At 43.9% G+C, this 15,665-nt stretch overlaps 1 protein-coding gene across 2 annotated transcripts in view; it reads left to right on the forward strand.

The window, feature by feature from the left end:
- Window positions 1-1,221: 1,221 nt before the first annotated feature.
- Window positions 1,222-15,665, forward strand: part of LOC124005065 (chloride channel protein 2-like) — a 168,358-nt gene continuing 153,914 nt past the window's right edge. Inside the window, exon 1 of one of the 2 annotated variants that reach the window (XM_046313973.1) lies at window positions 1,222-1,545. In XM_046313973.1, coding sequence (XP_046169929.1) covers window positions 1,501-1,545 — 45 coding nt within the window. In that variant the 5' untranslated portion in view covers window positions 1,222-1,500. The remainder of the gene's footprint in view (window positions 1,546-15,665) is intronic. The other variant, XM_046313974.1, reaches the window with a different exon arrangement.

A 15,665-nucleotide genomic window follows, 5' to 3' on the forward strand; every position in this document is an offset into this window, starting at 1 on the left:
ATTAACACCCATAGCAAGGACGTTAAAATTCAAATCTCTCCCGCTCTCACTCGAGACCCTATCCAGGGCCCGCTTGATCAAGAAACAAGCCCACGGGCTCTGTCTATAGACTCTGATACAAAGGTCGCGAAGAAAAAGGTCAAACGCTTCATTAAAGCCAATCCCACTAAAAATCTGAAAAGTCGATCTGCTTCCACCTTGAACAGAACAGACACACGTCCTTTATTTTAGCATGTGGATGTAGTATGCTTTCGGCATGTGTCTCTTCAGATTCCACAATGATTCTTAAGTTGTGTGGACACTACCTCACTGCACTCCCTCTCTTGGTCCTCATCTTTGTAAGTCACCTTGATTTTGCACCTGTTTTATCAGTTTCAAGGGGCTATAGCAGCACACAACTATACTGGAAGTGCACGCTGGCCCGAGCATGCCCTGAGCTGGTGAAGTGAGTGCTACTGAAGCTATTGGAGTGAAATTGGAGCAGACTAGAAGGCCGAAGCTACAGCTTTTGGGAATCTCGCTCTGAGCTCCAGTCAAATTGGGCATTCTCAGCTCTTCACTCCTCTCACATACTCTGGATAGGTGTAACATCAGCGCTCCATTATTGGTTAGACCAGCCATAGCCAGGTGCACCACGGGTCAGCTTAATGTTTACATAGCAGGTTAAGAGAACTAATGTAGCAGGTTAGGAGAATGAACATAGCAGGTTAGGATAAGATACCTGGCAGGTTAGGAGAATGAGATTAAGGTTAGGTGTAGCTTAAATACGTAGCACATTAAGATAATTAACGTGGCAGGTTCGGAGAATTAATTTAAAGTTAGGAAAAGGGTTAGGCTTAGTTTAAACACGACAGTTGTCAGCAATCGACTCTTCTTGCATCCCAATCAGCAACGCAAAACGGTCTTGAGTGGCAACAAATCTGGCCAATTAGCTGATTCGCTTTCCGTACATCCACTACTTGATGTCTTTTGACACGCCCACTTTCAGACACTGCACGTATCCAAGTTACCCATGACTCCACTGAATAGCAATCACGACACCTTGAAAATAAAACACAGACACACCAATATCTAAACAGCGTAGATAGTTTATTATTTTGTTATTTTATCATTCAATTATATATTTGACTGGCAAACCGTCAAGGTGCAAGCAAGCATTTAAAATATTTAGCTAATCCTGAACTTTCACTGTTCAAAAAACTCCAGAGGACAGACTGTACCATTTGAACGAGCTAGAGGGGTGTTTCGTCCAAGCCACCAAGTTCCGCTTCTGTGTGGATCCTGGAAGAGATTTGGGGATATAAAATCAAGGAACTCTGTTATGCAGCACTTTTGAGTTCATCTCGTGAATGTCATCAACTTCATGACACATTAATTAGCCCCATGTTCTAATCACGCGCAAACAAGAGAGAGTACTTGTGTCTCACTGAAACCTCAAAATAATTCCTCACCCAGTCTCTCTGTCACTTCTACCGGTGGCGCGAGCCACACAACGCAACCATGGCCGGCGACGATCAGCGCGCGCTACAGTATGAACAAACTTTGGTAAGTGAACTTGTTGCCACTTCAACTTCACTTCGTTACAAAGTGACAGCGGTGTGTGTTGGCCGTGGCGCCTGTTTGATCAAATGTGGTTAGTTCACAGCTTTTACCGTCTAGAACGGGTTACAAGTCTTATGCTCGCACCTGTGTAGCTGAAGAACGCTCAAACCTGTTCTCTTTAGAGAAGTTGAGTGTGATTAAATGAGCGGTGACTACATGGTTATGACAGAGGTTTATGAATTTCACTCATGGTTTTCAAATAAATTGTATTTTAAAACACAATTGAATGGGTATAATCTCGTTAAGTTATTCACATACAAAAAATAGTCCTTATCAGGCGCTATTGTGAGAACACATCTGGATTTGTCCAGAAAAATGAAACTCATCACCGCAGCTCAATGCATACTGTAGGCTGCACGAGGTACTAATAGTTGGTGTAATAGCGAGCTATTCCGTGAACGAATAACTTGTGTTCTCATCTTCAAACAATACAGTAGTCAGTGCCGCTATGTGCCTAGTGCGACTATGTGCGTGGGTTGCATCGACATTTTCGACCCAACAATGGGTGACTATTTTTTTCGTGGTGCTGGATTGAGGCGTAATGCGAGGAGGATTAATAGACAAGAACTCCCCAGGTTCTTTCTTAACACAGTTGTCATATGTTGAATATTAATTCATGATGACCTGTTCTTGGGAAGTGGGTGTCAAGTCTCAGAGGATATTTGACATGTTCTCCTTTGGACTTGACAGGGGCTCAACAGGTGGTCCCCACCTGAGGCACAATGCTTATTAATGAGGAACTTGTAATGTGCTGCATGTTGCACCTATCTGAGCTGTTTCCCCACTTGGTTTAGTCTATATAACCAGTGGAGTCTTGGAGTGCACTGCTTTCAATTGAAATCAAATGAATCCTTTGCTGTTTGGTATAGAAACCTGCAGCTCCATATGCACTGCTGTCTACCTAGGCCTATTCTATGGCTGCCGGATTGAATTGGTGAAGTTGATCGAGGGCACAAGTGGTTGTCAGCTTTCCTTGATGATTCCCGTGAATTTTAACACTAAATGCGCCAACATCTATATGTTTAGGTTAAAAGCACCAACGGGTAATATTTGACCACAAGTTGATAATGATTTGCAAGGACACTTTGTTGTATTAACCTTTTATAATGGATGGTTTAAATTCCCCTGAAATAAGCATTTATTTTCCATGCTCACACATTTCTAGTGAAGGTGTTGTGTTTCTGTGATACTCAAAGGCTGACATACTAGTACGACCTAAAATGGTCACTGTTATTTAGGTGCCATTGTCATCAGTCTTTTCGCTCTAACTTTTTGGAATGAAATTGAGTATCAACTCTGCAGGGTTTCCATTAGGAAAATGTGTTTCTGGACATTTGACCGGCAGCATTTACATTTGAATTAACGTTTGAGAAGATTAACGGACTGATATGAAGTGGGTGCGTAACCTGATTAGGCCGTCCACCGGTGGTGCTCAGAATAACAGAAATCACATTTTGGTAATTCATTTTAACAGAACATGCAACTCCCTGGATGCAAAGGTATGCATCCTTCTTACCGAATTCCAATGCGCACTTTGAAGATGTTAGAATAACTGCCACATTGACTTTTTCCTCAGACAACAAGATGAATAACGAACAGCAAAATCACTCGCCTATGTCAATGTAATATCCATAGTAAAGGTTACGTATTCTATTGGTCAGCTCTGTGTGAGAGACATGGCCTATTCTAAACAGACTCGGGAACAGTTGTGGGACGATAGATCCCAAATTCATACGACCAGTAGGCATAAGGTACATACATTTTTTTTAAAGCAATGAGCCTGATGCAATCGATCAGAACATTTAGCTTAAAATGTTGATAAATGATTACTTCTTCACATTAGAAGCTCCGTAATGCGCACAAGGCACAAACGTTTTCGTTCCATAATGCATTTAGCGGGAAAACACTTGTCCAAAGCACATTGCACATACGAGCGGTTTCATGTGATAGCGATGAAAATATCAATTAGAAATTTTGAAAGAGGGGAGATCTTAAGATGCAACAACTCGCATCAAATCAAATGTATTTATATAGCCCTTCGTACATCAGCTGATATCTCAAAGTGCTGTACAGAAACCCAGCCTAAAACCCCAAACCGCAAGCAATGCAGGTGTAGAAGCAAGGTGGCTAGCAAAATCTCCCTAGAAAGGCCAAAACATAGGAAGAAACCTAGAGAGGAACCAGGTTATGTCCTCTTCTGGCTGTGCCGGGTGGAGATTATAACAGAACATGGCCAAGATGTTCAAATGTTGGGGGGGGGGGGGCAACCCAGACAGGAAGATAAGGTCAGTGACTCAACCCACTCAAGCTACGCACCCCTCCTAGGGACGGCATGAAAGAGCACCAGTAAGCCAGTGACTGAGCCCCTGTAATAGGGTTAGAGGTAGAGAATCCCAGTGGAAAGAGGGGAACCGGCCAGGCAGAGACAGCAAGGGCGGTTCGTTGCTCCAGAGCCTTTCCGTTCACCTTCCCACTCCTGGGCCAGACAACACTCAATCATATGACCCACTGAAGAGATGAGTCTTCAGTAAAGACTTAAAGGTTGAGACCGAGTTTGCGTCTCTGACATGGGTAGGCAGACCGTTCCATAAAAATGGAGCTCTATAGGAGAAAGCCCTGCCTCCATCTGTTTGCTTAGAAATTCTAGGGACAATTAGGAGGCCTGCGTCTTGTGACCATAGCGTACTTGTTGGTATGTATGGCAGGACCAAATCAGAGAGATAGCTAGGAGCAAGCCCATGTAATGCTTTGTAGGTTAACAGTAAAATCTTAATCAGCCCTTGCCTTGACAGGAAGCTAGTGTATGGGTGCTAGCACTGGAGTAATATGATCAAATTTTTGGGTTCTAGTTAGGATTCTAGCAGCCGTACTTAGCACTAACTGAAGTTTATTTAGTGCTTTATCCAGGTAGCTGGAAAGTAGAGCATTGCAGTAGTCTAACCTAGAAGTAACAAAATCATGGATACATTTTTCTGCATCATTTTTGGATAGAAAGTTTCTGATTTTTGCAATGTTACGTAGATGGAAAAAAGCTGTCCTTGAAATGGTCTCGATATGTTCGTCAAAAGAGAGATCAGTGTCCAGAGTAACGCCCGAGGTCCTTCAGTTTTATTTGAGACGACTGTACAACCATTAAGGTTAATTGTCAGATTCAACAGAAGGTCATTGTTTTTTGGGACCTAGAACAAGCATCTCTGTTTTGTCCGAGTTTAAAAGTAGAAGGTTTGCAGCCAAACACTTCCTTATGTCTGAAACACATGCTTCTAGCGAGGGCTATTTTGGTGCTTCACCATGTTTCATTGAAATGTACAGCTGTGTGTCATCTGCATAGCTGTGAACGTTAACATTATGTTTTCAAATGACATCCCCAAGAGGTAAAATATATAGTAAAAACAATAGTGGTCCTAAAAATGGAACCTTGAGGAACACCGAAATTTACAGTTGATTTGTCAGAGGACAAACCATTCACAGAGACAAACTAATATTTTTCTGACAGATGAGATCTGAACCAGGCCAGAACTTGTCCGTGTAGTCCTATTTGGGTTTCCATTCTCTCCAAAAGAATGTGGTGATCGGTGGTATCGCTGCTTTCTGTTCTATGTTGCTCTGTCTGTATGCTATGTCTTGCTTGTCCTATGTTGCTATGTCTTGCTTGTTCTATGGTGCTATTGTCTATATTGTAATTGTTTTTAATAACCTACCCAGGGACTGCGGTTGAAAATTAGCCGGCTGGCTAAAACCGGCACTTTTACTGAAACGTTGATTAATGTGCACTGTCCCTGTAAAAATAAAATAAACTAAACTAAAAAGCAGCATTAATGTCTAGGAGCACAAGGACAGATGCAGAGCCTCGGTCTGATGCCATTAAAAGGTCATTTACCACCTTCACAAGTGCAGTCTCAGTGCTATGATGGGGTCTAAAGCCAGACTGAAGGAAGGCAGTGAGTTGCTGCGCAACAGCCTTCTCTAAAAAAATTGAGAGGAATGGAAGATTCGATATAGGCCGATAGTTGTTTATATTTTCTGGGTCAAGGTTTGGCTTTTTCAAGAGAGGCTTTATTACTGCCACTTTTAGTGAATTTGGTACACATCCGGTGGATAGAGAGCCGTTTATTATGTTCAACATAGGAGGGCCAAGCACAGGAAGCAGCTCTTTCAGTAGTTTAGTTGGAATAGGGTCCAGTATGCAGCTTGAAGGTTTAGAGGCCATGATTATTTTCATCATTGTGTCAAGAGATATAGTACTAAAACACTTTTGAGTGTCTCTCTTGATCCTATGTCCGTCCTGGCAGAGTTGTGCATGGGTTGCTAATATGACTAGGATGTGCCTTTTGGCTACTGGAAAATGAAAATAATTTGATTTGAAAACCAATAGATCATGAGAGAAATAGGCTACTGGTTTCAATAGTATATGGAAGTATTTATAATATAAAATAATGCCTCCCACATTTCTATGGTTGGATTGTACTTTGGAGCAAGGTAAGACATGCATCATAATATGAAGTACAACGTTCAGGTTTCAAACTATTAAGTATATGTTTTCAAAATGCATGCGGCCTCCAGCTCATTGCAAAGTGGTGTGATGCGCTGAAGACTAACTACTGTTGCCTATATGCACTTGAATCTCGAATGGGTACATGCTTCAATTACCATTTGAGAAATGAAAACAGAAGCTCTTTAATTGTGCCAACTGGCCATCAAAACATTTATTTAACACCCGATATGCATTTAGAATTGTTACGCAGTGATTGTGCTTTTAAATAACACGTTTCACAATGAGCTGTTTGAGGAGCTGTAGCAGCTGCTTTGCGCTGTCTGGCAGATTTTCCACACATAGGCTCTGTGTCTGTATGCTTTGTGTGTGTGATAAACATAACTGCTAATTAAATTACACATATGGCAATTTAATACCATTTCAAAATGATAGAAATGTATCTATAGACCGATAAGCTTGACTGGTTTTTACATCAATGAATAGGCTAAAAAGCATTATTTTGCAATGGGATTTTATTTTCCTGGACAATTGACCTGAGCCATTTTTATTTATAGTCTAACATTTTTTTTAAAGATCTGCCAAAATGCCGTTCCAATTGCATTTGAAATATGAGACTCTTGACTTGGTATAAAGACATTGACTGGAAGCTAAATATGTATTTACATGTTTTTGTTGTAGTGGCTGCCACCCACTCCATATCTAAACATTTTCAGGGTCCATACATCTTCCTCTGTCAAATTTGGTGCTTTTATTACAGTTTACTACTGAGTCCAGATTTTCAATTTAGCTATGCACCACTAGTATGCAAAATAGATAATTGGTAATTCCTTCATATTAACACAGACATCATGGTAAATTGTGTTTTTGTCAGTTACTAGTTGCATGACAGTACTAACATTTAAGAAGGATTAAAAAAATATTTATTTTTATTTTTTAAATTGACATTTTTGGTCCCTTGAGATCAAAATGTACTCCTGTCGGTGCTTTTAGGGTTAAAGTATCTTGCTAATATGTAGCCTAGAACAGACCATCCTGGGCTACATATTAGCTCAGATACTTTAAATGTAAAGGCCCACTGAAGCGTGTAACCGTAACTTCTGAAAAGAGCAGTTGGGCCTGTTTTTCATCTAATTATAGTTTTATTTTTACTGAGACTTCCCCCTTGCTGTTAAACTGTGTGTGGGTGTGCCTGTATGTGAGGGAGATTACACAATGAGCTGCTTGCTGATTCAGCGCTGGGCACTCTGTCACCCTTGCTGGGTCTTGTGCTCGGCTGGCTCGCTCTCCAACAGGCTCTCTGTGCTCCTATCTCTGAAGAGTCACTGAACCGATGACATTTTCCTGTCCCTCTCGCTTGTCCCTCTCGCTTGTCCCTCTCGCTTGTCCCTCTCGCTTGTCCCTCTCGCTTGTCCCTCTCTGTACCCCCCTCTGTTTTTCTCTCTGACTTCTTCCTTTCTCTATTCCCCACGTCTTTGGCTACACTGTGAGTCACCGTGACACAGTTCCATTGTGCCACATTGGCAGCGGCGGTGGTTGTGTGGGCTTCGTATGTGGTGCAGAACTGTACGAGACTACTGTAGCTAGTTCCACATCACATCACGACACCACAACAAACAAACAAGCTGTCCCACTAATGAAAATGATAATACACATGTAAGCTGTCCCACTAATGAAAATGATAATACACATGTAAGCTGTCCCACTAATGAAAATGATAATACACATGTAAGCTGTCCCACTTACCTTCGGTGTTGTATGTCACCCTTTGTAGTAATACTTTGCTTATACATTATTGTGAAGCATCTATGGTACAGATTAAATGTAGGAATGCGTATGAAGACTATATGCATGCTCTAGATACCTTTTGGTTCATTTAAAGTGGGACCATCACCGACTGAATAAAATGGTTGATAAATAGCAATGGGTGGCCCTCAGCTGTCTACCCCTCCATTTAGTGTATGGCATTCTGCTACACTTGTTTCCCCCCCCCCATCACCTTGTCTCTTTGAGTTCCAGGTACCATCCGTCTCTATCCTCTTACGGCTTCTCACACAGTCCACTGTCAATCTTCCTGTCTCCCCTCAGGCACACCTGCTCACAATCTCTCTCGCGCTCTCGCTTGCACGTCACTCATTCGCCTTCACAGCAGTATTTATGATTATTTGGCCCACTTTGACATGTATGTTTTATGAGTGGAAGTCCAAGAGCTCTGGCTTTCGGATGAAAGCCAAATGGGGCGTTAATGGGCTTAGCCTGCAGGTGTTGCGATGTCCCTAGACATCCCAAAATGTCCGTTGTCCCTCTCCGACCCTGTAGAGGCTTAGAGCATGATGGCTTACAGCTTGTGATGTGTCTTTTGTGTCTTTTGTGTGTGTGTGTGTGTGTGTGTGTGTGTGTGTGTGTGTGTGTGTGTGTGTGTGTGTGTGTGTGTGTGTGTGTGTGTGTGTGTGTGTGTGTGTGTGTGTGTGGAGGGGAAATGATTCAGTGGGTCAGATAAGAACTATTAGAGCAGATAGATAAGGCAGGACGGAGCCACAGGACAACCTTGGGCCACACTGACTGATGTTTGTTCTCCTTCAGTGCTGAGCAATGGAGCTGTCATATAGCTGTCATAGCTATCGCTGTCAGGCCACTCTGGAACTTTACATGGCTGCAGATTTGGAGGCAGGAGAGTGGTCATTGTGATTTGTACATGACATGAATTCCATTATGACATGAGCCTATGTAATGTAGATGACATGGTTTTCCATTGTGACTTATGTAGATGACATGGTTTTCCATTGTGACTTATGTAGATGACATGGTTTTCCATTGTGACTTATGTAGATGACATGGTTTTCCATTGTGACTTATGTAGATGACATGGTTTTCCATTGTGACTTATGTACAGTTGAAGTCGGAAGTTTACATACACTTATGTTGGAGTCATTCAAACTCGTTTTTCAACCACTCCACAAAATTCTTGTTAACAAACTATAGTTTTGACAAGTCTGTTGTGTCATGCACAAAGTAGATGTCCTAAGTCATTTTTCCAACAATTGTTTACAGACAGATTATTTCACTTATAATTCACTATCACAATTCCAGTGGGTCAGAAGTTTACATACACCAAGTTGACTGTGCCTTTCAACAGCTTGAAAAATTCCAGAATATGATGTCATGGCTTTAGAAGCTTCTGGTAGGTTAATTGACATAATATGAGTCAATTGGAGGCGTACCTGTGGATGTATGTCAGTGCCTCTTTGCTTGACAGCATGGGGAAATCAGCCAAGACTTCAGAAAATAATTGTAGACCTTCCAAATGCCTGAAGGTACCACGTTCATCTGTACAAACAATAGTACGCAAGTATAAACACCATGGGGCCACGCAGCCGTCATACCGCTCAGGAAGGAGACTCATTCTGTCTCCTTGAGATGAACGTACTTTGGTGCGAAAAGTGCAAATCAATCCCAGAACAACAGCAAAGGACCATGGGAAGATGCTGGAGGAAACCGGTACAAAAGTATCTATATCCACAGTTAAACGAGTCCTATATCAACATGACCTGAAAGGCCGCTTAGCAAGGAAGAAGCCACTGCTCCAAAACCGCCATAAAAAAGCCAGACTATGGTTGGCAACTGCACATGGGGACAAAGATCATACTTTTTGTAGAAATGTCCTCTTGTCGGATTAAATAAAACTGTTTGGCCATAATGACCATCGTTATGTTTGGAGGAAAAAGGAGGATGCTTGCAAGCCGAAGAACACCATCCCAACCGTGAAGTACAGGGGTGGAAACATGTTGTGGGGGGGTGCTTTGCTGCAGGAGGGACTGATGCACTTCAAAATATATGGCATCATGAGGGAGGAAAATTAGGTGGCTATATTGAAGCAACATCTCAAGACATCAGTCAGGAAGTCCAAGCTTGGTCGCAAATGGGTCTTCCAAATGGACAATGACCCCAAGCATACTTCCAAAGTTGTGGCAAAATGGCTTAAGGACAACAAAGTCAAGGTATTGGAGTGACCATCACAAAGCCCTGACCTCAATCCCATAGAAAATCTGTTGGCAGAACTAAAAGTGTGTGTGTGTGTGTGTGTGTGTGTGTGTGTGTGTGTGTGTGTGTGTGTGTGTGTGTGTGTGTGTGTGTGTGTGTGTGTGTGTGAGAGAGAAAGAAGGCTAACAAACCTGACTCCGTTACACCAGCTCTGTCAGGAGGAATGGGCCAAAATTCACAGAACTTATTGTGGGAAGCTTGTGGAAGGCTACCTGAAACGTTTGACCCAAGTTCAACAATTTAATTGCAGTGCTACCAAATACTAATTGAGTGAATGTAAACTTCTGACCCACTGGGAATGTGATTACAGAAATAAAAGCTGAAATAAATCATTCTCTCTACTATTATTCTGACATTTCACATTCTTAAAATGAAGTGGTGATTCTAACTGACCTAAGACAGGGAATTTTTACTAGGATTAAATGTCAGGAATTGTGGAAAAACTGGGTTTGAATGTATTTGGCTAAGGTGTATGTAAACTTCAGACTTCAACTGTAGATGACGTAGTTTTCCTTTCCATTATGACATATGGGGGAGATGAATGTTATGTCTTGTGGCAGCAAAGGTCTATTTACAGTCAGAATTTGTCAAGTGATTGTTGTTGGTGAGAATATTCTAATGAGGACCCAAGGAAGTGAGGGGAACGAAGTGTCAATCTAGTGTGTGTGGATGTGTGATTCTGGCTGTGGCACAAGGCAATTTGTAACCGAGTGTTCTTTGCCTGCTGGTCATTTAAGTGGTAATCTGGCTTTATGTTGCTGTCAATTTGTTTGATGTCAGCTTCTATAGCCATAACTACATTTTACCTCGGTTCGTCTCGAACACTCCTTCCAGTTTTCTTTCTCCATCTTTCCCTCTTTAACGAAAACTACCTCATTCCTTCTTGCAAAATGGCGGTCTCCTGCTACAGGCACACCTGTTAATGAAATGCATTCCAGGTGACTACCTCATTAAGCTGGTTGAGAAAATGCCAAGACTCTGCAAAACTGCCATCAAGGCAAAGGGTGGCTACTTTGAAGAATCTGAAATATAAATATCTATTTTAATTTAACACTTTTGGTTACTACGTGATTCCACGTGTTATTTCATAGTTTTCATGTCTTCACTATTATTCTTCATTGTAGAAAATAGTGTAAAAATAAGAAAAACCATTGTGTCCAAACTTGTACTGTATATACTTTTATATGTGGACACCCCTTAAAATGAGTGGATAAGGCTAGTTCAGCCACATCTGCTGCTGACAGGTGTGTAAAATTGAGAACACAGCCATAGACATTGGCAGTAGAATAATAATAATAATAATAATAATAATAATAATAATAATATGCCATTTAGCAGACGCTTTTATCCAAAGCGACTTACAGTCATGTGTGCATACATTCTACGTATGATAAGGAGTCTACCTCCCTCAGTAACCCCTAGAGATAAGGAGTCTACCTCCCTCAGTAACCCCTAGAAGAATGAGTCTACTTCCCTCAGTAACCCCTAGAGATGAGGAGTCTACCTCCCTCAGTAGCCCCGAGAGATGAGGAGTCTACTTCCCTCAGTAGCCTCTAGAGATGAGGACTCTACTCCCCTCTTTCATCCCTCAGTAACCCCTAGAGATAAGGAGTCTACTTCCCTCAGTAACCCCTAGAGATAAGGAGTCTACTTCCCTCAGTAACCCCTAGAGATAAGGAGTCTACTTCCCTCAGTAACCCCTAGAGATAAGGAGTCTACTTCCCTCAGTAACCCCTAGAGATAAGGAGTCTACTTCCCTCAGTAACCCCTAGAGATAAGGAGTCTACTTCCCTCAGTAACCCCTAGAGATAAGGAGTCTACTTCCCTCAGTAACCCCTAGAGATGAGGAGTCTACCTCCATCAGTAACTCCTAGAGATGAGGAGTCTACCTCCATCAGTAACTCCTAGAGATGAGGAGTCTACCTCCATCAGTAACTCCTAGAGATGAGGAGTCTACCTCCCTCAGTAACCCCTAGAGATGAGGAGTCTACTCCCCTCTTTCATCCCTCAGTAACCCCTAGAGATGAGGAGTCTACTTCGCTCAGTAACCCCTAGAGATGAGGAGTCTACTTCGCTCAGTAACCCCTAGAGATGAGGAGTCTACTTCGCTCAGTAACCCCTAGAGATGAGGAGTCTACTTCGCTCAGTAACCCCTAGAGATGAGGAGTCTACTTCGCTCAGTAACCCCTAGAGATGAGGAGTCTACTTCGCTCAGTAACCCCTAGAGATGAGGAGTCTACTTCGCTCAGTAACCCCTAGAGATGAGGAGTCTACTTCGCTCAGTAACCCCTAGAGATGAGGAGTCTACTTCGCTCAGTAACCCCTAGAGATGAGGAGTCTACTTCGCTCAGTAACCCCTAGAGATGAGGAGTCTACTTCGCTCAGTAACCCCTAGAGATGAGGAGTCTACTTCCCTCAGTAACCCCTAGAGATGAGGAGTCTACTCCCCTCTTTCATCCCTCAGTAACCCCTAGACATAAGGAGTCTACTTCGCTCAGTAACCCCTAGAGATGAGGAGTCTACTTCCCTCAGTAACCCCTAGAGATGAGGAGTCTACTCCCCTCAGTAACCCCTAGAGATGAGGAGTCTACTCCCCTCAGTGACCCCTAGAGATGAGGAGTCTACCCCCTCAGTAACCCCTAGAGACGAGGAGTCTACCTCCCTCAGTAACCCCTAGAGACGAGGAGTCTACCTCCCTCAGTAACCCCTAGAGACGAGGAGTCTACCTCCCTCAGTAACCCCTAGAGATGAGGAGTCTACTCCCCTCTTTCATCCCTCAGTAACCCCTAGACATAAGGAGTCTACCTCCCTCAGTAACCCCTAGAGATGAGGAGTCTACCTCCCTCAGTAACCCCTAGAGACGAGGAGTCTACCTCCCTCAGTAACCCCTAGAGATGAGGAGTCTACTCCCCTCTTTCATCCCTCAGTAACCCCTAGAGATGAGGAGTCTACTTCGCTCAGTAACCCCTAGAGATGAGGAGTCTACTTCCCTCAGTAACCCCTAGAGATGAGGAGTCTACTTCCCTCAGTAACCCCTAGAGATGAGGAGTCTACTCCCCTCAGTAACCCCTAGAGATGAGGAGTCTACTCCCTCAGTAACCCCTAGAGATAAGGAGTCTACCTCCCTCAGTAACCCCTAGAGATGAGGAGTCTACTTCCCTCAGTAACCCCTAGAGATGAGGAGTCTACTCCCCTCTTTCATCCCTCAGTAACCCCTAGAGATAAGGAGTCTACTTCCCTCAGTAACCCCTAGAGATGAGTATACTTCCCTCAGTAACCCCTAGAGATGAGGAGTCTACTTCCCTCAGTAACCCCTAGAGATGAGGAGTCTACTTCCCTCAGTAACCCCTAGAGATGAGGAGTCTACTTCCCTCAGTGACCCCTAGAGATGAGGAGTCTACTCCCCTCAGTAACCCCTAGAGATGAGGAGTCTACTCCCCTCAGTAACCCCTAGAGATAAGGAGTCTACCTCCCTCAGTAACCCCTAGAGATGAGGAGTCTACTTCCCTCAGTAACCCCTAGAGATGAGGAGTCTACTCCCCTCTTTCATCCCTCAGTAACCCCTAGAGATAAGGAGTCTACTTCCCTCAGTAACCCCTAGAGATGAGTATACTTCCCTCAGTAACCCCTAGAGATGAGGAGTCTACTTCCCTCAGTAACCCCTAGAGATGAGGAGTCTACTTCCCTCAGTAACCCCTAGAGATAAGGAGTCTACCTCCCTCAGTAACCACTAGAGATGCGGAGTCTACCTCCCTCAGTAACCCCTAGAGATAAGGAGTCTACCTCCCTCAGTAACCCCTAGAGATGAGGAGTCTACCTCCCTCAGTAACCCCTAGAGATGAGGAGTCTACTTCCCTCAGTAACCCCTAGAGATGAGGAGTCTACTTCCCTCAGTAACCCCTAGAGATGAGGAGTCTACCTCCCTCAGTAACCCCTAGAGATGAGGAGTCTACTTCCCTCAGTAACCCCTAGAGATGAGGAGTCTACTTCCCTCAGTAACCCCTAGAGATGAGGAGTCTACTTCCCTCAGTAACCCCTAGAGATGAGGAGTCTACTTCCCTCAGTAACCCCTAGAGATGAGGAGTCTACTTCCCTCAGTAACCCCTAGAGATGAGGAGTCTACTTCCCTCAGTAACCCCTAGAGATGAGGAGTCTACTTCCCTCAGTAACCCCTAGAGATGAGGAGTCTACTTCCCTCAGTAACCCCTAGAGATGAGGAGTCTACTTCCCTCAGTAACCCCTAGAGATGAGGAGTCTACTTCCCTCAGTAACCCCTAGAGATGAGGAGTCTACTTCCCTCAGTAACCCCTAGAGATGAGGAGTCTACTTCCCTCAGTAACCCCTAGAGATGAGGAGTCTACTTCCCTCAGTAACCCCTAGAGATGAGGAGTCTACTTCCCTCAGTAACCCCTAGAGATGAGGAGTCTACTTCCCTCAGTAACCCCTAGAGATGAGGAGTCTACTTCCCTCAGTAACCCCTAGAGATGAGGAGTCTACTTCCCTCAGTAACCCCTAGAGATGAGGAGTCTACTTCCCTCAGTAACCCCTAGAGATGAGGAGTCTACTTCCCTCAGTAACCCCTAGAGATGAGGAGTCTACTTCCCTCAGTAACCCCTAGAGATGAGGAGTCTACTTCCCTCAGTAACCCCTAGAGATGAGGAGTCTACTTCCCTCAGTAACCCCTAGAGATGAGGAGTCTACTTCCCTCAGTAACCCCTAGAGATGAGGAGTCTACTTCCCTCAGTAACCCCTAGAGATGAGGAGTCTACTTCCCTCAGTAACCCCTAGAGATGAGGAGTCTACTTCCCTCAGTAACCCCTAGAGATGAGGAGTCTACTTCCCTCAGTAACCCCTAGAGATGAGGAGTCTACTTCCCTCAGTAACCCCTAGAGATGAGGAGTCTACTTCCCTCAGTAATCCCTAGAGATGAGGAGTCTACTTCCCTCAGTAACCCCTAGAGATGAGGAGTCTACTTCCCTCAGTAACCCCTAGAGATGAGGAGTCTACTTCCCTCAGTAACCCCTAGAGATGAGGAGTCTACTTCCCTCAGTAACCCCTAGAGATGAGGAGTCTACTTCCCTCAGTAACCCCTAGAGATGAGGAGTCTACTTCCCTCAGTAACCCCTAGAGATGAGGAGTCTACTTCCCTCAGTAACCCCTAGAGATGAGGAGTCTACTTCCCTCAGTAACCCCTAGAGATGAGGAGTCTACTTCCCTCAGTAACCCCTAGAGATGAGGAGTCTACTTCCCTCAGTAACCCCTAGAGATGAGGAGTCTACTTCCCTCAGTAACCCCTAGAGATGAGGAGTCTACTTCCCTCAGTAACCCCTAGAGATGAGGAGTCTACTTCCCTCAGTAACCCCTAGAGATGAGGAGTCTACTTCCCTCAGTAACCCCTAGAGATGAGGAGTCTACTTCCCTCAGTAACCCCTAGAGATGAGGAGTCTACTTCCCTCAGTAACCCCTAGAGATGAGGAGTCTACTTCCCTCAGTAACCCCTAGAGATGAGGAGTCTACTTCCCTCAGTAAC

This window comes from Oncorhynchus gorbuscha, linkage group LG19 (genome assembly GCF_021184085.1).
Source record: "Oncorhynchus gorbuscha isolate QuinsamMale2020 ecotype Even-year linkage group LG19, OgorEven_v1.0, whole genome shotgun sequence".
Classification (NCBI taxonomy): domain Eukaryota; kingdom Metazoa; phylum Chordata; class Actinopteri; order Salmoniformes; family Salmonidae; genus Oncorhynchus; species Oncorhynchus gorbuscha.